Source organism: Eumetopias jubatus, unplaced genomic scaffold, assembly GCF_037043125.1.
Source record: "Eumetopias jubatus isolate StellerSeaLion01/CBP00866 unplaced genomic scaffold, mEumJub1_p1.0 scaffold_4, whole genome shotgun sequence".
In the NCBI taxonomy this organism is placed as follows: Eukaryota; Metazoa; Chordata; class Mammalia; order Carnivora; family Otariidae; genus Eumetopias; species Eumetopias jubatus.
The window spans coordinates 34,629,732-34,653,946 of NW_028274810.1; the positions used below are offsets into that span (position 1 = coordinate 34,629,732).

General features: G+C 35.3%; 1 protein-coding gene across 1 annotated transcript in view; it reads left to right on the forward strand.

Annotated features, from left to right (window-relative positions):
• SELENOF (selenoprotein F) overlaps positions 1–24,215 on the forward strand; it is a 56,337-nt gene that overhangs the window by 11,472 nt on the left and 20,650 nt on the right. The window contains exon 3 of the mRNA XM_028102555.2: positions 18,514–18,577. Coding sequence (XP_027958356.1) covers positions 18,514–18,577 — 64 coding nt within the window. The remainder of the gene's footprint in view (positions 1–18,513; positions 18,578–24,215) is intronic.

The following is a 24,215-nucleotide window of genomic DNA, read 5'->3' on the forward strand; positions in this document are numbered from 1 at the left end:
TACAGGAGTGTTTTAGTAATTTATATATAATAAAAAAAGTGTAACCAGAATCACTCATTTTGGTTCTTGCTTAGTCATATGGTTTATAGGCCTTTCCAGAGATGAGGCTAATCATTTTTAGTAATGCTTAACTCATTTAACAGGCTGAATTTAGTCTTTGATAGCCAGAAGCATAAAATTTGCTTTAAAAAAAAAAAAAAAAAACTGGAGCACCTGGGTGGCTCAGATGGTTAAGCATCTGCCTTCAGCTCAGGTCATGATCCCAGGGTCCTGGGATCGAGCCCTGCATTGAGCTCCCTGCTTGGCAGGGGGCCTGCTTCTCCCTCTCCCTCTACTGTTTCCCCCGCTTGTGCTCTCTCGCTCTCTCCTGTCAAATAAATGAATAAAATCTTAAAAAAAAAAAAAAAAAAAGAAAATGTCTTTGAAATATCTTATTCTGTAAATATATGCTCCATTATTTTTACTGGGTCTCATTCTCCCCCACCCATTCTGTTCATAAGGGACCTACTAGTAAGCATCACAAATACTAGCTAGAATGAGATTTTTTTGATGAGTTATTTTACTACTAGTTTTGCTTATAACTGTGTATCTAGGTACCATTTATAAACATTAGGATGTTGGCTTAATTGTAAAGAGCGTACTAATTTGTAATTTGAAGAAAAAACGTAAAAAATGTAATGAAAAAATATTTAAATATTTAAATCTTGGTGCTATTTTTATACGGTTGGTATTTTATACAGTTAGCATGAGTAACTTCAGCTTAATGTATAGAATCTTAAGATGGAAGGGAAGGGACCATTTTTTTTTCTACTGACTGACTTCTTCCTTGTGGTGGGACAACATAGTAACTGCCAGTTCCTGAGTGTTGTATCTTTTAGCTTTTCCCACGAGAAAAGGATTAATTCTTTCTCGTTGACTATTTTTGAGATATTTTAGGCAGGGATTGTTACTAGCTCAAGTTAGATCACTACCAATTGTTAGCTAAGGTAGAGAATAATATAAGGCCCATTGGCTACCATAGCAGCTATGTGGAATGTTGCACTGGGGTACAGAGAGATGAAGCACTAAAGAGCAGATACTAGGTAAGCAATCCCATAGATAACTGTTACTCCCCTTGCCCCCCATGGCTAGAGTAAATAACTTCTACTTAAGCTGTCTTTAAAGATTTAGCTCAAGTGTCCACCCTTCTGGGAAGGCTTCCCTAATTTCAGCTCCCTTACCTCTCCACCACTAGCACTCCCAGGTTATGTTAGCTACACCTCTGTATTCCCAAAGCACTGAGGATACCTTGATATGCACTTACCTTCACTATACTGTATCTATTGTTTTGCTTTTCTTTCTTGTCCCATAAAATTATGCTCTTTGAAGTCTAGGACAGTTTCTTTCTGAATCCCTGGCCGTAGCATATAGTATTTCATAAGTTTTTGTCCTTGAATGAGGCTATTTTTACTAAGAGTAAGTTGGAAAAGGTGATCTTTTTTTTTTTCATTAAACATTTATTGAGTGCTTTCTATATACCAGGCACCAAGCTAGGCATTGCTGATACAGAAATTGAAGGGCATTGGGGCACCTGGGTGGCTCAGTCGGCTAAGCATCCAGCTCTTGATTTTAGCTCAGGTCATGATCTCAGGGTCGTGAGATCAGGCCTGCATGGCTCTACGCTCAGTGCAGAGTTGGCTTGAGATTCTCTCTCTCCCTCTTCCTCTCCTCTCCCCCTAAGACAATCCTTAAAAAAAATCAAAATTGAAGGGCAGTCCCTACCCTCAAGGAACTTATAGTCTAGTGGGGAGATAGACGAGTAAGCAGGCAAGTAAGCCTAGAGTGATAGGTGTGGTTTGCTAGGGGAAGAGGGAACAAAGCTTTAAAGAGTTAAGATCTGGGTTGAGAATTGACAGAAAATGTACCCAGGTGAGTAGAAGAAAAGGGAATCAAAATGGCATTTCTGGATACAGAAGACTGGGACCCAGGGTGCAGGATAGCAAGGGAGGAGTCTGGAGATAAAAGCAGGAACCAGGACATCATGAGTCTCAGAAGCCATGCTAAGATGTCTGGACTTTATCTTGAGGGAATGGGAACCTGTGGAAGTTTGTAGGCCAGGGAGTAACTGATCAACTACTGGTAGACATAGAAAAGATAATTTAAAAATATATATGTATATATGTTGAAAATATACTTGAACTTTGTAGACACTTGTGAAAGACCTTTTTCATATATTTCACTTATGGTGAATATAAAAAAAGATTTGTCTTTATGTTGGCAGTTATCAGTAACACTTTTGTTATAACTGTTCATCTAAGTATAGATCTCTCATTTGTATATTTTATTTATAAAGATATTGCAAGCATCCCAAGTAGGTCTAAAAAGAGAAGTTAATTTTTTAACACACATTTTGAGATTGAGGTCTGACTGCTAACCTTAATAGGTATTTTTGCAAACAGTACTTTTGCAAACAGATTTAAAAAGTTTCCTGAAATTTTCCTGGAGATAAGTATAAATCAGATTTTTTTTCTATTAAGATTTTTTTTAACTTCTATTATCTAAGATTTATAAGATTAAATGTATTTCAGTAGATGGGTCATTTTTCTCCTCTTTTTATAATCTTTCCAGTTCTGTGAATTTGAACTTGATTAAGGCAGGTTGGTGCTTTTTTCCTGTCTCCTCTTTCATTTAAGGTTTTCATATCTTAATGATTTCAACTTCTTCCGGACATAGTTGTTATAGGACTTTTGTATTTTTCCTTAATTGTTTGCTCCTATTTCCTTAGCTAGCACCTGTCCTCTTTAAGATCTTGGTTCATCAAGATCCTTGTAGTCCCACTGCTTTCCTTTTTCTTTCTAAATAGTTTTTTAAATTATTTAATTATCAATTATTTAGTTGGTTTTCAGTACTTCCTATTCTTTCCCATTTATACCTGCCTTATCTGTGAGCTATCATTCTGAAGGTTTGGCTAGTGGTGAAGCCAGAATACCTTCGGAGAGAAAAAAAATGACTTAGCTGAATTAGTCAAAAATATGAACCAAAAAATGATTTCAACTTAGTTTGCTGTTCATTCAGTCTTGATTGTATCAGGAGGGAATTTAGAGTAGTGGTTAAGAGCACAGGCTCTGGAACCAAACTAGGTTCAGAAAGTCTTGGCGCGCCTGCATGGCTCAGATGGTTAAGGGGCTTCCTTTGGCTCAGGTCATGGTCCTGAGATCTAGCGCCACGTCAGGCTCCATGCTCAGTGGGGGCGTCTGCTTCTCCCTCTGCCTCTCCCCCCCTCACTCATTGTGCTCACGTGCACGCGCTCTCTTTTTCTCTCAAATGAATAAATAAAATGTTAAAAAAAAAAAAGTCTTTACTCAGCTGACAATCCTGGACAAATTACTTGATCACGCTGTGTCTATTTCCTTACTTATAAATTGGAGATAATCATAGTTACTATCTCATAGGGTGTTTATGAGGATTAAACGAGTTAATACATGTACACTGCTTAGAATAGTCCCTGGTGTATAATAAATCCTAGGTAAATAGTTGGGGCTGGTGGTGGTATCTGATTTTCTGATTAAAAACAAAATTTGGAGGACTCTGAGCATAGCATAATAATAATTGCTATTGGCAAAGTAGGATTTAAAAAATGAGATATAACATGAACTGTTACACTTGCCCGTCTTAAAAATTTGGAACAAAATTTTCTGTTACTCTGCTTTCGAGCTCCTGAATCAGTTGAATCAAGAAGAACAAGAAGAAATATGGTGACAGTATTAGTAGTATGAAAACTTTTCACCGTTTGCAACTAGTTTATGTGGAACAAGATACAGAAATAAATTATGCTAGACATAACCCTGATTTCAAATTTTTTAGTCCTGCTGATTGACATATTTTAATAATATTATAAAAATGAATTTTTAAAATATGTAGCATTCTGATCATTTTTAAGTGCATATGAAAATTGCATTTGGAAAGAAAGGATTTTACTAAAAAGATTTTTCAGAACCAGGGCACCTGGGTGGTTCAGTCAGTTAAGCATCGGATTCTTGATTTTTGGCTCAAGTCATGATCTCAGGGTTGTAAGATTGAGCCCCTCATTGGACTTGTGCCGGGCATGGAGCCTGTTTAAGATTCTCTCTCCCTCTCCCCCTCCTACCCACCCCACCCACAAGTGCCCTCAATCTCAAAAAAAAAAAACATTGATAAAGTGGAGCTTTGTCTTCGGACAAACCTATTCCAGAAATTAAATGAGACCCTTTTTTAAAGTCCATTTAGATGGCGCCTGGGTGACTCAGCAAGTTAAGCTTCTGCCTTCGGCTCAAGTCATGATCCCGGGCTCCTGGGATCGAGCCCCACATCGGGCTCCCTGCTCAGGGGGAATCTGCTTCTCCCTCTGCATGCCGCTTCTCCCTGCTTGTGCTCTCTCACACGCTCGCACTCGCTCGCTCTCTGTCAAATTAAATAAAATCTTTTAAAAAAATAAAATTTAAAGTAAATTTAGAATAAAATATATTATTGGTTTTCAAACTTTTTCGGATGACACATCATTTTGAAGCTATGATTTTCTTTGAAAGCAGAAATAACAGTAAATTAAATTATGTTTGTAATATAAAAATGATCACTTCGTGAAAAAAGCAAGTTATCAGACTACAATTATTTTCCTACTAACATTCCTCTGTTGCTTATATTTTTAATCTAACACATAGTAACAGGTTTCAAAGTTTTAAGAAAATTTTGGAAGAGAAATCACTTAAAAGTGATTTTTTTTTTTAATTTTTTTATTTGAATTTTGGAACATCTTGGTCTCATTCACAGAATACAAGTAGAAGCCTAGGCTGCAGATCACCAAATTATACCATTACTGGTTCTGGAAAATAGCTCAACAGTTCACGTATTTGATAAAGGGCTTTTATTTTCGCTTAAAGATATACTACTCAGATGATATTAAAAATTAAAAAATATCTATCTTTGATAATGATTGTATTACACTAGATTTAAATAAATGGACCTACATAGTGCATAAAATAATTTTAAGAATATAATTAGATCCCTTCCACTTCCCACTCCCATTACTTAATTGGAATTAGACTAATGCTAATTGACCCACTTTATATAGCATATAGTAGCATTCCCATTTTCTATGTGTAATACTCTTCCTTCACATTTACATGCACTCCCAGCAAGCCAGAGACAGGAAATATTAATATATGTATAGTTTATTAGAAGTTTATCCCCTTCTCTCTGTTTATAAAAGTTTTTAAAAGAGTTAAATTATTGTCTTAGCTACTAGTTTTGTGACTTTTGAGTTAGCAAATTACTTTGGAATCTTCAGTTTTGTTGTAGTAATTACACTGGCTCACCTTTCAGTGTTTATTGTACCTTGGTTATATGCTAAAGTATCTTACCTACATTATTTAATCCTCACAACAACTCTATAGCGTAATACTACTATCCCTATTTAACAGAAGAGGAAACTAGGGTGTTACCTATCCAAAGTTACCCAAGCAATTGGGTGCCGTAACCTGGCTTCATCTCAAGTCTGTTTGACTCCAGATTCCCAAGTTTTTATTTTTTTTTTTAAAGATTTTATTTATTTGAGAGAGCACAAATAGGTGGGATAGGGAGAGGGAGAAACAGGCCCCACCACTGAGCAGGGAGCCAAAAGCAGGACTCAATCCCAGGACCCTGGGATCATGACCTGAGCCAAAGGCAGACCTGTAACCAACTGAGCCACCTAGGCACCATAGAGCCCCAAGTTTTTAAACCTCTATTCTGTCTCTTATCTTGAAAATGTGAATACCTACTTCACAGACTTTACTGGAAGAAAATGAGTGAGTTAAACATAAAACACCAGTCTGACTCTTTGAAGGTCCCTCTTGCATTTATGGTTAACACAATTCCACCACTAGTTTTTATTTTAAATTATTTAATCTTTATTTTTCAGTATACCGTAGACTTTAATGACTCCAATTGCTTGGTGTTTTTTGAGGGTATATTAACAAATTTGGCTTATTTAAGGCCCAAACATTTTAAATAAATCACATAGTACTTCATACTTCAAGTAAAAGAACATCAAAACATTTAGTTCTATTCAATTTACACGGAGAATCTGTAGCCAATTTCAGAGTAATTTAGAAGTCAGCTTAAGCAGCATTATTCAAGAAAGTGGCATGTATTAAACTATAGCCTATCTACTACTGGTAGAGATGCTACTGGAGTGTAAAACTTAGAAGGATGAAATGGAGGTAAAGCTAACTGTGCGTGAAATTGTAGTCACTAAAGAAATTTCACAGTTGCTTAAAATAGCTTCACTTTTGTAGTGTGTCTGTAGCATCAATACATGAGCTGATTTCTTCAAAGGAAACAAATGTAAGTCTTCAACAGATTAATTATAATTAGAATATTCACTGAGAAGCTTTTTTTAAAGATGTAAATAATGTTTGGCAACAGTTCTAATTCACTGAAAGAATCACTAAGACTCCTGCATAGCAACACAAATAATTACTTAATAATAGCCACTAACATTTGTTAAGTTATTATATGAAGGGCGCTATTCCAAGTCCTTTATCTGAATTAATTTATATAATTTCACAACTGCGGTAAGTACCATTATTATCCCCATTTTATAGTTGAGTCTAAGGCATAGAGATCTTACCTAAAGTCATTCAGCTAGTAAATGGTTATAAATATATGTATCATATTTATGTAACAGAAGTCTTAAAATATTTTATGTAGTTATTGAATTGGTAATACTTAATTTTTTAATATTTTCCAAATGTAGCATTTATCTGTCTTAAATAAATATCAGGTTTTTTTAGGTATTTACAAATTAGGATCAAGGTTCTATCTAAGCATATTAAAACATTTTATCACATTTGCAGATTACAATATTTAAAAAGGAAATAAACCCTTAAAGTAATTCATGGTCTGTTTCCAGGCTGCCTTACAATTATATTTCCTAGACATGCCTACCTAAGAGTCAAAATAAACTTTGTTTATACACTAAATATTTCTTCTTGTTATAGGCTTCTAGAATGTCAAAGTAAGACAATAGTCACTGTCCTCAAGGAGTCCAGTAGAAGAAACAGGCATGGAACTAGAATACAGTTGGCAGGATATTTTATTAGGCTAAAACATAATTTCCAGTGTTAGAAAGGTACCCACTAAAAGAGTTAGAAATAAAAGTTGAAAAGAGGACAGAATCAATAAATCTCTTAAAGTTGATGTATTCAGACCCATAGATATAACCACATTAATCACAATGAAAGTGACCAACAGAAGAACTAAAAACAGTTAAAAAATTATTGAGTGGGGGGCAGAGGAAAGTTTTTACTTTTTATATCCTTCTTCTGTACAGTTTCTTTATTATTTCCAGATGCATTGGTTTCTTTAAAGAATTCAGTGAGAAGTATGCTGTAAATAAAATAGACTCAGGTGCTATGAAAGCACACAGAAGGAGGGACATACCACCTTTTGACAGTTGGGGTAAATATCACCACTTATATAGAAGTTGCTGTTTATGCTAACTTGGAAAATAATTAGGAGAAAGTTCTCTCTGGCAGAAGGAAAAGTTAGCAAAAAGGTAAAGTCATGAAAAAGATGGCCATGTTAGATAAATCAGATAGCTTGGTTATGATGAGAGATGATGCTGGTTAGGAAAGTAGGATCTGTGTGTCTTGATAAGAAGTTTGGACTCTTCTGTAGGCAGGGAACAAAATTAAAAAATTGTAAACAATGAACTGGCATCAGATTTGTATTTCAATGAATTTTGTCAGTATGAAGGATAGTTGATAGGACAGAGGGGAATACCGTTGCCAGAAAAATAACTTGTATTGCCGTTTTCCAGAGGCAAGATAAAAGGGCTTAAGCCAACATATTGGTAGTAAAGAGAGAGAAGGAGCAGACAGATTTCGGCAATAAAACCTTCAGGATTTTATTTACTGGTTGGAAGGGGTGAGTAAAGATGCTTGATAAACTAGTAGCCTCAAGGAAAGAAGGTTACAGGAGACTTCAACTAGTTACAAGGTAGCCCCTTAATGCAACAGTGGGGGATGGGAGAAGGGGCATTAAGGAGGATAACTTTTCATAAAAGCATACCCCTTTGATACAAACTGCCTTTTCAGTTTTCCTTCTGAAAAATTAAGTGTTAAAAGCTTATCTGGGTAACGTAATGTATTCTAAAATTGATATGTGTGCTTGTCCAAAAATGGCCAAAAAATAAAAATGTATGGAACAGCCTAGTGTTTTTTGTTCTGCTTTCATATTGACACTCTTAATATTTAAAATATTTAAGCTTTTGGATTATTATAGCTATCTTAGTATATATTAGGTGATTACCCTGTTTAGTTTTAATAGAGAGCAACCATAATGTAATTTGTGCTGGTTGTTTTGTTTTTTATTTCAGATATTTGCAGCCTTCTTAAAGATAATCATAATTGCCCATTTTGTGACAAATAATGATGTTCAGTATTGGTATGGTAATAACACTAATAGAATTGAATTCTCTTTTGAAAAGCAGCTTTTGCTGCCATATAAGAGCACCCTATGGTCTGTTTTTGAGGCTATTGAATATTTGGGTGTTGAACCATAGTTTGGATCTCAGTTTTTCAAGTTAAGAGGAAAATGGGTTGTACTTTTCAAACATTTAGGAGCAAAAAGACATTGAATTTTTATTGAGTACCATACACTAAACATTTTCTAAAATATTTTTACTTATTACCAAGGGACTAATTGGTTTTATTTTAGAATTACTTAGATGCTCAGTCAGTTGAGCATCTACCTTTGGCTCAGGTCATGACTCCAGGGTCCTGGGATGGAGACCACATTGGGCTCTCTGCTCAGCGCGGAGCCTGCTTCTCCCTCTGCCTCTGCCTGCCACTATGCCTACTTATGATCTCTCTCTGTCTCTCTCTCTCTCTCTCTGTCAAATAAATAGATAAAATCTTTAGTGAAAAAAAATATCAAGTTCAGGGTCATTTTTACCAATTCTTTGGATGTTTTGACCTCAGGAAATACAGTGGTGATGTGTCAGGTTATTTCCTTTCATTCTATGATATTTCCTAAATATCAGTAGAATTGAATGCATTGTTCCCAGGTGATGACCCTGGATTATTCATACCAGTAACTATAGATGAGGAGAGGGTTGTGTCTGTGGGTGTATTTGTTTTCAGGTGAAAGTCTAATCATGGGCGCCTGGGTGGCTCAGTTGGTTAAGCGACTGCCTTCGGCTCGGGTCATGATCCTGGAGTCCCGGGATCGAGTCCCACATCGGGCTCCCTGCTCAGCAGGGAGTCTGCTTCTCCCTCTGACCCTCTTCCCTCTCGTGCTCTCTATTTCTCATTCTCTCTCTCTCAAATAAATAAATAAAATCTTTAAAAAAAAAAAAAAAAGAAAGTCTAATCATTACAGTCCTAAGTCTTGGTTATGAAATTCTCTTTGTTTTAGGTACATGAACAAATTCTGTTATTCGTCACAATATTGGAAGAAACCTTGTTCTGTTTTACCTCCGATTTCATAGTTGGAATTGTCTAATTTATAATGTGGTGATGTCAAAGAAACATTTTATTTCTTGGTTTTTGTTTCATTTTGTTGTACTTTATTTTAATACATTTTCAATGAGCTTTTTAATGGAACAGTGATTGTATCTTAATGACAGATTCCCCCAGTGTATTCTTACTTTCTCAGAACTTAATTTAAATTAAGGTAGATGTTACCTTGCTTGTTTAGTAGCTTTCTCAATCTCAAGGCAGAAACTAAAGATACAAAATACAAAATTAAATAGCACTTTAATAGTGTAGTAGAATAAGCTTTAAACTAAGCTTCCTTAGACATAGTCGTTCCTTTGTTTTTTTTCAGAGTTCATTAGAAAGCACCTTAAAAATAGTGTAATCTCAAGGATATAGTATTAGAGAATTATATTTACCAGCTTCGTTTGCTAAAATTGTAAAGCTGAACTTATTTCCCTAATCCTCCATATTCATTCATTGTTCCTTTGCAAGAATACCATTAGTCAACGTATATGGAAGTGTCAGCAGATAAACCAATTGCCTTACACATCTGCTGCTTCAGTGACTTGAAGTGAAATCTTGACAAAAGCTTTACTACTGGATCTCAAAAAATTTAGTGCCCTAATTGTCCATATGTAATTGTAGCTTGTTGCTTCTAGCACTCTATGCACTTTAAAAAATATTTAAAAATATGGGAATGATTTTTTTAAGATTTTATTTATTTGACAGAGAGAGAGAGAGCACAGCAGGAGGGGAGCTGGAGTGGGAGAAGCAATCTCCCTCCTGAGCAGGGAGCCTGACACGGGACTCTATCCCAGAACTCTAGGATCATGACCTGAGCTGAAGGCAGATGCTTAACCAACTGAGCCACCCAGGCACCCCCAAAAAGATGGGAACGATTTGATGATGAATAATGAATTAAAATTTAAGACATTAGCAGATTACTAAATATACAGTTTTGGTTGAAAACATTTTCCCTAAGAATTAACTGGACAAATTTTGCTAAAAATAGCTTCTGTATGATATATTTTTCTACTATAAAAAAGGAGTAAAGTTGGTTTTAAGAAATTACACTGGATGCAATTAATGGTTGGAAGAATGGCTCACTTATATATTTGAGTGCATCATAATTGTTTTTATTTAAGAGCTCTAAATAATGTAATATTCTGCTTTCGTCATGTTCTAGCCATACCTCCTTATTTTTAAATCCCTACATTTAAGGGCAAGCCTTCAGTAGACCTATAAAATAGTTACCCGCCCCATATCTGAATTCTGTTCGACAGTTAAAATTTTTCCTTTTGTTCACCTAACATTAGAGCATTTTCTTCATATTGCTACTTAATATTCAAAGTTTTTTCAATTTTTTCTGATAGTACAGAATTTCATTAATATTAAAGTTTTGCCTTTAGATGAAAGAGGATTTCGAAAATAAGAGTATATGGCTGTAAGCAGTGTTTCATAAGGGAAGTAAACAGTATTATAGCAGTTGTCTTGCTCTAGTCAGTGCTTACTTGGTTTATCTTTTAGAATTGGTCAGTCTCTTGAGCAAAAGCCTACTGTTTGTTCATTTTGCAATTTTTGCCTTATTAATACTTGAGTATAGTCCAAGGCAGTAATTCTCATCTCTGGCTGTTCATTACAATCACTTGGGTACCTTTAAAAGTAGTAATGGTAATTAAAGTACTGATACCTGAATCTTATCCCCAAGTATCCTAATTTAGGTCTGACATGGAGCAAGCTTACAGATTGGCGGTGGTGGTATGAAGGCACAGTAAAAGTTAACAAATGCAATGCCTTTTTTTTTTTTAATTCAGAAAATTTACATAACTCAAAAGTGTCACCTTTGTTCAGTGTTCTAAATCAACTTATTTTGTAATCTAGTTATCTGGTAAGAAACTGCATAGACCTCTTTTGTTTTGTCTTGCCTGTTAATCTGAACCATTTTGCAGCCACATGGTTTTACTTTAATTACAGCAAGTTAACACCACAAAATTAAGATTTTGGCTGTTGGCTATATATAAAAACCTCATTAGCCCTAAAAATTTAAAACAAGAGGTTGGTCAGGTTTATATGAGAGGGAAAAAATTATTATACATGACCTAAGGTATGTTTCCTCTAAGTCTGCTTGTTAGAGTTTTTATCATGAATGAATGTTGTACTTTGTCAAATGCTTTTTTTGCATATTGAGAAGATAATACGGTTTTTATCCTTCATTTTGTGAATGTGGTGGATCACACTGATTGATTTGTGAATATCAAATCGCCTTTGCATTCCTGGGATACATCCCTCTTGATCATGGTGAATAATTTTTTTAATATATTGTTGGATTCAGTTTGCTAATATCTTGAGGATTTTTGCATCCACAGTCATCAGAGATAGTGGCCTCTAGTTTTCCTTTTTGTAGTGTCTTTATCTGGTTTTGGTATCAGGGTAATGCTAGTCTCGTTGAACGAATTTGGAAGGTTTCCTTCCTCTTCTGTTTTTTGGAATAGTTTGAGAGGAATAGGTATTCTTTAAATGTTTGGTAGAATACATCTGTAAAGCCATTTGGTCCTGGACTTGTTTTTTGGGAGTTTTTTTGAATACTGATTCAATTTCATTGCTAGTAATTGGTCTGTTCAAATTTTCTATTTCTTAGTGATTCAGTTTTGAAAGGTTATATATTTCAAGAAATTTATCCATTTCTTGATTGTCCAATTTGTTGGCATAAAATTTTTCATAATAATCTCCTATAATCCTTTGTATGTCTATGGTGTTAATTCTCCTCCATTTGTGATTTTGAGTCCTCTCTTTTTTTTTTTTTTTTTTTTTTGATGAGTCTGGCTGAGGATTTATCAGTTTTGTTCATCTTTTCAAAGAACCAGCTCCTGGTTTTAGTGATCTGTCCTATTGGGTTTTTAGTCTCCATGTATTTATTTCTGCTCTAATTTGTATGATTTCCTCCCTCCTACTGTCTTTGGGCTGTGTTTCTTCTTTTTCTGTCTCCTTTAGGTTTAAGTGTATCCCAAGAATTTTGGATCCTTGTGTTTTCATTTTCATTTGTCTCCATGTATCTTTCAGTATCTTTGATTTCTTAGTAGATCCATTCATTGTTTAGTAGCATGTTGTTATTTAGCCTCCATCTATTGGTGTTCTTTCCAGATTTCTTTTTGAATGATTTTCATACCACTGTGGTCAGAAAAGATGCGTGATACGATTTCAGTCTTTTCAAATGTATTTGGACTTGTCTGTGGCCTAACATGTAATCTTTTCTGGAGAATATTCCATATGCACTTGAAGAGAATGTGTAGGGGCTCCTGGATGGCTCGGTTGGGTAAGCATCTGACTATTGATTTTGGCTCAGGTAGTGATCTCGAGGTCGTGAAAATCAGCCCCACATAGGGTTCAGCGCTTGCACAGAATCTGCTTAGAATTCTCTCTCCTTCTCCCTCTGCCCCTGCCCCTCACGCACACTCTTAAATAAAATCTTTAAAAAAAAAAAAAAGTATTCCTCTGTTTGGATGGAATGTTCTGAATACATCTGTTAGGCCCATGCGGTCTAATGTGCCATTCATAGCCACTGTTTCCTTGTTGATTTTCTGTCTGGATGATCTGTCCATTGATGTAAGTTGGTATTAAAGTCCGTTACTGGGGCGCCTGGGTGGCTCAGTCGTTAGGCGTCTGCCTTCAGCTCAGGTCATGATCCCAGGGTGCTGGGATCGAACCCCACATCGGGCTCCCTGCACCACGGGAAGCCTGCTTTTCCCTCTCCCACTCCCACTGTTTGTGTTCCCTCTCTCGCTCTCTCTCTGTCAAATAAATAAATAAAATCTTTAAAAAAATAAAAGTCCCTTACTATTACTGTGTTACCATAAATTTCTTCCTTTATGTCTGTTAATAATTGCTTTATGGATTTAGGTGCTCCTATGTTGGGTGCATAGATACTTAGAATTTTTATACCCTCTTGTTGGAAATAACAAGTGTTGGCAAATAAATGGAGAAAAAGGAGCGCTCATGCACTGTTGGTGGGAATACAAATTGGTGTAGCCACTGCAGAAAACAGTATGAAGTTTCCCTCAAACTTTAAAAATAGAATTACCATATGATCCAGTAATTCCACTACTGGGTATTTACCCAAAGAAAATGAAAACACTAACTCAAAGATATAGGCATCCCTGTGTTTATTGCAGCGTTATCTACCATAGCCTAGATATGGAAGCAACCCAAGTGTCCATCGAAGGGTGAATGGATAAAGATGTGGTGTATGTATACACACAGGCACACACTTTCACGCTCACACACAGTGGAATATTAACCATAAAAGATGAAATCTTGCCACTCACTACAACATGGATGGATCTAGAGGATATAATACTAAGTGAAGTAAGTTAGAGAAAGACAAATACCATATTATTTCACTCGTGGAATTTAAGAAAGAAAATGAACAAAGAAAAACAAAAAAACAGACTTAAATACAGAGAACAAACTGGTGGCTGTCAGAGTGGAGGTGGGTAGAGGGATGGCTGAAATAAATAAAGGGGATTAACAGTACACTTATCTTGATGGGCACTGAGTAATGTATAGAATTGAATCACTGTATTGTACACCTGAAACTAATATAACACTATTGTTAATTATAATTCAGTTTTAGAAACCACTTATTTTTAAATGAGGTGGAAATTGGATTCAAAAGTCATGTTACTAATAAGGCAAATTAGTTATAGAGCTGAAGTAGTTTATTTTTTGCTCTCCATTGGGAGGATGGTTTAGAAAGTTTAAGAAAACCTATTAATCATAACTTATACGGAAATATGTGTGGACTCCCAAGGGAAAAAATGCAATTTTGCATGTCATTTTTATATTTTTCTAAAGGTGTTCATGTGTTTCCATTTAAATTATTTGGGTCAGTATAATATAATGGAATAAGGACCTACTAGTGTCTAGAGATAGATTGTCTACACAAATGAGCTTCTTGAGGCGTACAAAAAAGAGGGCTACCAACTTGGTATTTAAAAAATAAGCTTGCTCTATAAAAGTTACCTAACTTTTTTGATTTCTCTTCCATTGGGTAGTTTTCCACAAATGTTGAAGGTCAGCATTTTTTCTATGCCAGTGATGTTAGTCAAGGAACTACAAGTTTAACCTTTTTAAATCCTTTCATCCTTTGTGCCCTAGAGAATTCCTGTTATAAGTAGCATATATTTTCTTATGTGAATTTGTGTGATGCCCAAGATGCTTATGATTATGTCACTGAAAACGTATCATAATTTGTAGTTAATTTCATTTACTTATTCACCATGAAAAACCAGTGTTTTTCTATGAACACCACAAATTGATAAGTAAAATGTCAACTAGCATCACAAATTAATGCTTTTAGGGGAACCTGGGTGGCTCAGTCGTTGAGCATCTGCCTTCAGCTCAGGTCATGATCCCAGGGTCCTGGGATCGAGCCCCATGTCGGGCCCTCTGGCAGGGCTCTGCTCAGCAGGGAGCTTGCTTCTCCCTCTCCCTGCTTGTGCTCTCTTTCTCTCTCTCTCTCTCTCTCTCTCTCTCTCTCTCTCTCTCTGTCAAATAAATAAAATCTTTAAAAAAAACTAATGCTTTTAGAATTTGGTATTAATAATGTTAGGCGGCGGGACGCCTGGGTGGCTCAGTCGGTTAAGCAGCTGCCTTCAGCCCAGGTCATGATCCCAGGGTCCTGGGATCGAGTCCCACATCGGGCTCCTTGCTCAGCAGGGAGCCTGCTTCTCCCTCTCTCTCCCTCTGCTTGTGTTCTCTGTGTCAAATAAATAAAATCTTTAAAAAAAAAAAAAACAAATAATGTTAGGCGGCTCTGAGATAAATTTTCTTTTTGTTTACCCTAAACTGAAACTAAGCACAACGTACTCTACAAGTATGTCAAAGGAACTCAAAATATTTTTAAAGTTATGTAATGAAAAAGTAATTAATTCTGTTAAATGAATAATTCTCTTCATTCAACACTCATACATGAAGCTTTGTGTCTAGTTCTGGAGGTAGTTATGATAAAACATTTCCTCTCCACAGTTAAGTTATAGAATATTTATAGTACATTATAAGAACAGAATTCTCAGGGGACCTGGGTGGCTCAGTTGGTTAAGAGTCTGCCTTTGACTCAGGTCAGGATCCAGGGGTCCTGGGGATCAAGCCCCGTATCGGGCTCCCTGCTCCGCAGAGAGCATGCTTCTCCCTCTCCCTCTGCTGCGCCCCCCTGCTTGTGCATGCATGTGTGTGCACACTTTGTCTCTGTCAAATAAAATCTTAAAAAAAAAAAAAGAATTCTGCAAAAAGTACCTGCAGGATAGGAAATCAACAAACGTTTTCCTGGACAAAGTCACATTTGAGCTGCCTATTCATTAAAGAACACGTTTCTAGTATTTTTAACCAGTTGTTTTGTGGTACAGAGAAGTGCTTTCCACGAATGCCTTACAAGTCTGCTGGGATGCAGAATCCTTGAGTCCTTGAGACAGCCAAATAGGGACTGGGGATGCACAGGGCCCACCAAGCTAGGCATCTCCAGCTATAAGCAGCCTCCTCTTGCCCCAGTGCTCCATGAAGTTGTTAACCATTTTCCACGTGTCATGATATGGAGAATATTGGGAAACGGGTGTAGAGAAATGTTATTATGTAAGGTAATGGAATCTCCAAGGGATCACAGACTTACAAATAAAAGCTAAATCTAATAACCAAATTTTAACTGGCCTTAGTACTTTTTTAACTTTCTTCTGGTAATATATACATAACATGAACTTCACCATTTTAACTATTTTTAAGTGCACATGTATCTCCAGAACTTTTTCATCTTCCTAAACTGAAACTCCATTCTCAGTATACAGTAGCTCCTATCCTTCCCTCCCCCAGCCCCTGGCAACCACCGTTCTACTTTCTCTCAACTTGACTGCTCTAAGTACCTCATAAAAGTGGAATCATACAGTATTTATCCTTTTGTAATTGCTTTAACTTAGCCTACTGTCTGCAAGATTCATCCATGTTATAGCATGTGTCATAATTTTCTCTTTTTAAGACTGAGTATTTCATTATATGTATATATCATTTTGTTTAACCATTTGTCAATAGACATTTGGGTTGCTTCTGACTTTGGGCTAGAAGTGGAACTGCTGAATCGTATAATTCTATTTTTAATTTTTTAAGGAACCACCTTTTTATTTTCTGTAGTGGCTATACCGCTTTACCAACAACAGTGCCCAGGGGTTCTAATTTTTCCACATCTTCACCACCACTGGTTTTCTGTGTTGTTTTTAATAATAGCCGTCCTATCTAGTGTGAAATGATAGCTCATTGGGGTTTTGATTTGCTTTTCCCTAATGATTAGTGATGTTGAACATCTTTTCATGACCTTATTGGTAATATGGGCTGATATTTTTAAAGATATTCTGGGGGCTTGTCTAACAAGATTAACTAAAAAAATTAGATCTCCCTAATATCAAATTTTAATGCTGCAGGGAATCTTTGGAGATCATCAGAGTTCTTAATCTGAAATCCATTAGTGGTTTTAGAGAGTCCATGAATAGCTCAAAGCAAAAGTTCATCAGATTCTCAAAAGTATCTGTGATCCTCAAAAATTTAAAAACTATTGATCTAGTTCGGAATCTCCAAAATGTTTAAAATATATATATCATTATCTCTTGGGTATAGATGGAATTAAAGTAAATTTCTAATTTCTACTCTGTACTTCTTTATATTTTCCAAAGTATTTAAAATAATCATAGTTCATAGTGCATGGGATATGTATGCTGTTTTAGAACTTAAAAAGTAAAATCCATCTTTAGCTCTTAGACCTACAATAAAAAAAAGTGTAAAAGCCAGCAAGAAATAAAATGGATATAGTATGTTTTTATAATTGCCTGCCTTCTCTTAGAACCCTAGCATCCCCATGTCACTACAAAAAGAATGGGCAGGCTCTACAGCTGAAAAAAAAGTGATGTTTTTCCATTGAATCCATTTCATCTGAATTCATTGCAATAAAATTTTTGCATTAGAGTGTTTTTGTAATGAGCTTTTACTATAAATTGTGCAGGTTCTATATAGCTGGAAAAGCAGTATTTATCATTTAATTCATTTCAAGTGAATTTCATTAAGGGAAAATATTTGCATTTAAATTCTTTCTAACGAGGGGTGCCTGGGTGGCTCAGTCAGTTAAGCGTCCATTCTTGGTTTTGGCTCAGGTCGTGATGTCATGATCTCATGGTTTGTGAGATAGAGCCCCACCTTGGGCTGCCTCTGTCCGTCTCCCCACACACATGCGCAGGATCTCTCTCCCTCTCTCTCAAATAAATAAATCTTTAACAAAAATTCTTTCTAATAATATTTTACTAGTTTTTAATATCTTTACATAGTATATACTATAATTTTTAAAGGTGTTGAGGTTTTGTTTTGTTTAAAACATTGATTGCTTAATTTTAACCAACCAGAAAGAATATCCATGGCCATATCCATAGCTATTTATCTATGATGGATAGATGAATACAAACCTGTGTTCAATTTAGCATTCTAAAGAACTATAGGAAATCTTTAGAATTTTGTGAAGAATTTACAAGGACATCTTACCTATTCAAATTCATTGTCCATTCTCCACATCTCCTTCAATCATTTTCCAAGTAGGGCTTAAATTCCTCAATCATGTAATATCCATGGGCCTCTATTTCCTCTTTTATCACACTGGAACTACATAGTTCTCTCCAGCTCTGAACATTTGATTCTCTTACCTGTTTATCTGTAATATTTATTTTAACTGAAATAACTACATTTTAAAAATTATAATGGGGGCGCCTGGGTGGCAAAGTTGGTTAAGCTTCCAACTCTTGATTTTGGCTCAGGGTCGTGGGATTGAACCTCACGTTAGGCTCCCAGTGTTGAGTCTGCTTGAAAGATTCTCACCCTCCCTCTCTGCCCTCCCATCCCCACTCATGCATGCCGTCTGTCTCTTTCTCTCTCTCTCTCTCTCTCTCTCTCTCTCTCCAAAATAAATAAAATCTTAAAATTATACCAGTTTTTTAAATTCTTGTTTTTCCTTTTGTAGCTTTATGCAGGTGCTATTCTTGAAGTTTGTGGATGAAAATTGGGGAGGTTCCCTCAAGTCCAAGGTATGTAAAATTATCTCCAGTAAATTCTCACTTTAATTTAAAACCAACATTTTACAAGAATACTTTCATTAAATATTCCCAAGAATAAATTTTTTAGGATTATACTTTCTCAGCAGTGTATTTTTTCCACATTTTGTTTTCATGGAGGTAGAGTTTTATAGTAATTGTTGAATACAAGGTTACTTTAAGCATAATATATGATACAACACATGATGAAGTGGTTATTTTCTTAGGAGAGCCTCTCCTTAAATGTAAATTTTACAGGAGCCTTTGCTTTACCAGATATAAATGTAATCCCTTTAAGTAACACATCATTCTAATACATCTTAAATGTAAACTGATTTATATAAAATGCTCATAAGGGAGAGTTGAAGTAAGTGAGAAACCGTGAAGAAGAGAATTAATTACCATAGAGCTTGAGGTGCAGAGGAGAGGCAGTCACCCATGTGCGTTCCTCAGGGAATTTTAAGGATAAACATATGACAGGATAATTGTGAAAATGTATCCTTCTGGTTGACATCAAATTGTAATGGAGCTTTGCATCTCCAGAAAGACTTGGACTAAGACTTTTCTATTCTGTCCTGGCATGTCATTTGAAAATCAGTTTTATAAACTGAAATTGTATAAAGGTAATGAAGCTATTTTTTTTATATAACAAATACGTAAGTGCTCAGTTTATATACCTTGTTTTTATTTATGCTAACTTTCTCATGGCTTCTCACCTTGTTTACTTAATGGCAAGAGAATTTTTTGGACTTAGTATCTTTTAAATTGCCTATATTCACACATGCCCTTTATTGCTGACCTAGAATTATTTATAATAATGTATTGCTCTTTTTGGCACAGAAATGTAATAGAGTAATAGTTTGGCTTGGGGACATTTTGTATGAGGCCCAAAGCAGATACACATCTAATTAAATACATTCTTTGTCAGAATAAACATATTCTAATATAGCACAGAATATATCTACTTCTGCTTAGGGAAAAAAATTCCTCCTGCTGATTTTTTTTTTTGCCTTCAGCACACTCAGAATTGTACCACAGTTGGTTTTGGTTTTTATATCACTTCTCTAAATGATAGTTTGATCACCCTTATTCCTAGAAATTGCTTTTTAATTATATTATTCACACTTACTGACTTGTTTTATTAATAATCTTTTGTGACTTAGATTTTCATGAGGTTAAGAGTAACTTTGATACCACAATTAGCCTTATTTGTGGTACCAGATTTTATTATGTCTTTGGTACTAATTTCTACAGTTGGAAGTTCAGTCTTTAAAGCTTGAGTGGAGTTTATCAATCCTTGTAGTGGAACTTAATTCTATATATTTCTTATATATAGTTAAATTATCATACTTCGGGTACATGTAGTCATACTGTCTTTTCCTTTTGAAAACAACTGGCTGGATTTTAATTCTATGTATAAATATTTAACACACAAGTTTTTTTTAAATGAAAGTGATTTATTTCTGTAATGCATAGCCATATTCAATATAATTATTTATAATGCCAATGTTTTCTGAGTCTGTGAGGAGCTGTATATTTTAAGTATAACCATTATTATATTCCCACTTTCAGACTCACTATCTTAAAGATATTCTGGAATAGGGCATAAAGGACAGTTTCACTTTTTACAGTAATTACACATACCAAGCTAATTTTCATGTCATCTTTGCATTGTCTTTGTCATCAATATCCACTAGCCTCTGGGATTATCATAACTTTCACTATACTTTATCTTACAATAATTGTAATTTTTTTAATTCACTTAATTTAAAATACCCATGTCATAAAACAGAAAAGAAAATTAATGTTAAATAATTCCAGAAGAGAGAACTAAATTTTGAAACATTTTATTGAACTTAAACCACTCAGTATTTGTGGGGAAAAAAATGTCCCAGATTATATTCCAAAGCCAATTCCAGGTCCAGCTCCTAAGATTCTTCTAATTTCCATGTTTTGGTTGTATAAGTATGAATACTTCCTTGTAATCCTTAATATTTTTAATATTGAAGTATAATTGACATACAGTGTTTCCCGTGTACAGCTTTGATAATTTTATATATTACACAGTGCTAACCACATTAAGTGTCATCATCATCTGACACCATACAATGTTATTACAACATTATTGACTGTATTCTTTTTATCTCTGTGACTTACTACTTCTTTTATAACTGGAAGCTGCTATCTCTTAACCCCCTTAATCGCCCAACCCCTCCATCCACTTCCTCTGTGGCAACCACCAGTTCTCTGTATTTAAGAATCTGTTCATTTTTTGATTATTTATTTCACTTATTTTTTAGATTCCACATATATGTGAAATGATATGGTATTTGTCTTTCTCTGGCTTATTTCACTTAACTTAATCCTTCTAGATCCATCCATGTTGTCGCAAACGGAAATATCTCATTCTTTTCTATAGCTGAGTAATATTCCATTGTGTATTCCACACTTTTTTTTTTTAATTAAAATATAGCTGACACACAATTTTACTTTAGTTTCAGGCATACAACATAGTAATTTGACAAGTCTGTACCTTACGCTATACTTACCATGGGTGAGTTGTCATACAATGCTATTACAATACCATTGACTACCTTCCCTATGACTCACTCATTCTGTAACTGGAAGCCCATCTCTTCTACTCCCATTCTTCCATTTTACCCATCTCCCCACCACACCTCTTCTGGCAGCCATCAGTTCTCTGTATTTATTGTCTGTTTCTGCTTGAATTTATTAATTTGTTTTGTTTTTTAGATTCTCCTTGTAAGTGAAATCATATAATTGTCTTCTCTGACTTATTTTACTTACCACAGTACCCTTTAGGTCCTTTCATATTGTGCAAATGGCAATATCTCATCCATTTTTATGGCTGAGTAATATTTCAGTGTGTGTGTGTGTGTGTGTGTGTGTGTGTGTGTGTGTGTGTGTGTGTATATACTACATCTTCTTTATCCATTCATTTATCAATGGACACTTCGGTTGCTTCCCTGTCTTGGCTATTGCAAATAATACTGCAGTAAACATAGGAATACATAGTTTTTAAATTAGTGTTTTTGTTTTCTTTGGGTAAATACCCAGTAGTGGAATTAATTGGAATATATGGTATTTCTGTTTTTTAATTTTTTGAGGAACCTCCATACTGTTTTCACAATGACTGCACCAATTTACATTCTCACCAGCAGTGCATGAGAGTTCCTTTTTTTCCACATCCTCACCATCACTTTTTATTTCCTTTTGATTCTAACCATCCTGACAGGATAAGGTGATATGTCATTGTGATTTTGATTTGCATTTCCCTGATGATTAGTGCTGTTCATCATGATTTTATGTGTGTTTGCCATCTGTCTTTTTGTAAAAATGTCTTTTTAGGCCCTCTGCCCAGTTTATTTGGTGTTGAGTTCTATATAAGTTCTTTATATATTTTAGATATTAACTCCTTATCAGATATATCATTTGCAGGTATCTTCTCCCATTCAGTAGGTTGCCGTCTCATTTTGTTGATGGTTTTCTTTGCTGTGCATAAGCTTTTTGTTTTGGTATGGTCCCAATAGTTTATTTTTGCTTTTGTTTCCCTTGCCTGAGGAGACACCTAGAAAAATGTTGCTAAGGCTGATGTCAAACAGATTGCTGCCTGTGTGTTTTTCTAGGACTTTGATGATTTCAGGTATCCCATTTAGGTTTTGAATCATTTTGGGTTTATTTTTCCGTGTGGTGTAAGACAGTGGTCTAGTTTTATTCTTCTACATGTAGCTGTCTAGTTTTCCCAGTACTATTTGTTGAAGAGATGGTCTTTCTCCCTTGTATGTTTTGCCCCCTTTGTTATAGATTAATTGACCATATAAGCATGGGGGTTTTTTCTTGACTTTCTATTCTGGTCTATTGGTCTGTGTGTCTGTTTTTATGCCAGCACCATACTCTTGATTAGTACAGCTTATATTTTGAAATCTAGGATTTTGATACAGCCAGCTTTGTTCTCAAGACTGCTTTGGCTGTGGATGCCTGGGTGGCTCAGTTGGTTAAGCGACTGCTTTCAGCTCAGGTCATGATCCTGGAGTCCCGGGATCGAGTCCCGCATCGGGCTCCCTGCTGAGCAGGGAGTCCGCTTCTCCCTCTGACCCTCCCCCCCTCTCATGCTCTCTCTATCTCATTCTCTCTCTCAAATAAATAAATAAAATATTTTTTTTTAAAAAAAAGAATGCTTTGGCTGTTCAGGGTCTTCTGTGGTTCCATACAAATTTTAGGATGATTTGTAGTTCAGTGAAAATGCTGTTGGTGTTTTGATAGGGATTTTGTCAACTCTGTAGATTGCTTTGAGTAGTATGGACATTTCACAATATCAATTCTCCCAGTCCATTAGCATGGTATCTCTTTCCATTTTTTTATGTCATCTTTAATTTCTATCACAAATGTTTTATACTTTCTAGAGTGCAGGTCTTCCATGTCTTTTGTTAAGTTTGTTCCTAAGTATTTTATTCTTTTTGGTGCAGTGGGATTGTTTTCTTTATTTCTCTTTCTGCTACTTCATTGTTAATGTTTAAAACTATAACCTGTATATTAATTGTATATCCTGAAATTTTACTGACCTCACTATCAATTCTAATAGTTTTTTGGCGGAGTCTTCAGATTTTTCTATATATAGTATGTCATCTGCAAATAGTGGCATATCATGTCATCTGCATATAGTGGCAGATTTACTTCTTTCTTAACAATTTCTTTGCCTTTTATCTCTTGTTCTTATCTGATTGCTGCAACTAGGACCTCCAGGAGTATGTGGAATAAAAGAGGCAAGACAGCAGTGGACATCCTTGTCTTGTTTTGGATCTTAGAGGAAAAGCTCTCAGTGTTTCACCATTGTGATGATGTTGGCTTTGGGTTGTTGTTTTTTTTTATATGGCCTTTATTATGTTGAGGTATGTTCCCTCTAAACCCACTTTGTTGAGAGTTTTTATCGTGAATAATGGATTTTGTCAAAGGCTTTTTCTGTATCTGTTGAGATGATCATTTGGTTTTTATCCTTTGTCTCGGTGATGTAGTGTATCAAAGTGACTGTTTTGTGAATATTGAACCTTCCTTGCGTCTCTAGAATAAACCCCACTTGACTGTGGTGAATGTTCCCTTTAATGTATTGTTGACTGATTGAATAATTTGTTGAGGATTTTTGCATCTATGTTAATCAGATATTGGCCTGTAATTTACTTTTTTTTGGTATCAAGGTTAACACTGACCTAATGGAATGTATCTTCCTTTATTTTTTGGAATAGTTTGAGAATAGTTACGAAGTCTTGAAATGTTCCGTAGAATTCACCTGTGAAGCCATCTACTCCTTGAATCTTGTTTGTTGGAAGTGTTTTGATTACCAGTTCAATTCCTTTAAGAGTTAATTGGGCTGTTCAGGTTTTCTGTTTTCCTTCCTGATTCAGTTTTGAAAGATTATATGTTTCTAGGTATTCCATTTCTTCTAGGTTGTTCAGTTTGTTGGCATATAATTTTTCATAGTCTTCTCTTAAAATCTTTTGTTTTTCTGTGGTGTTGGTTGTTGTCTCTCATTTCTGATTTGGAGTCCTCTCTTGATGAGTATGACTAAAGCTTTATCAATTTTTGATTATCTTTTATGCTGTATTTTTAGTCTGTT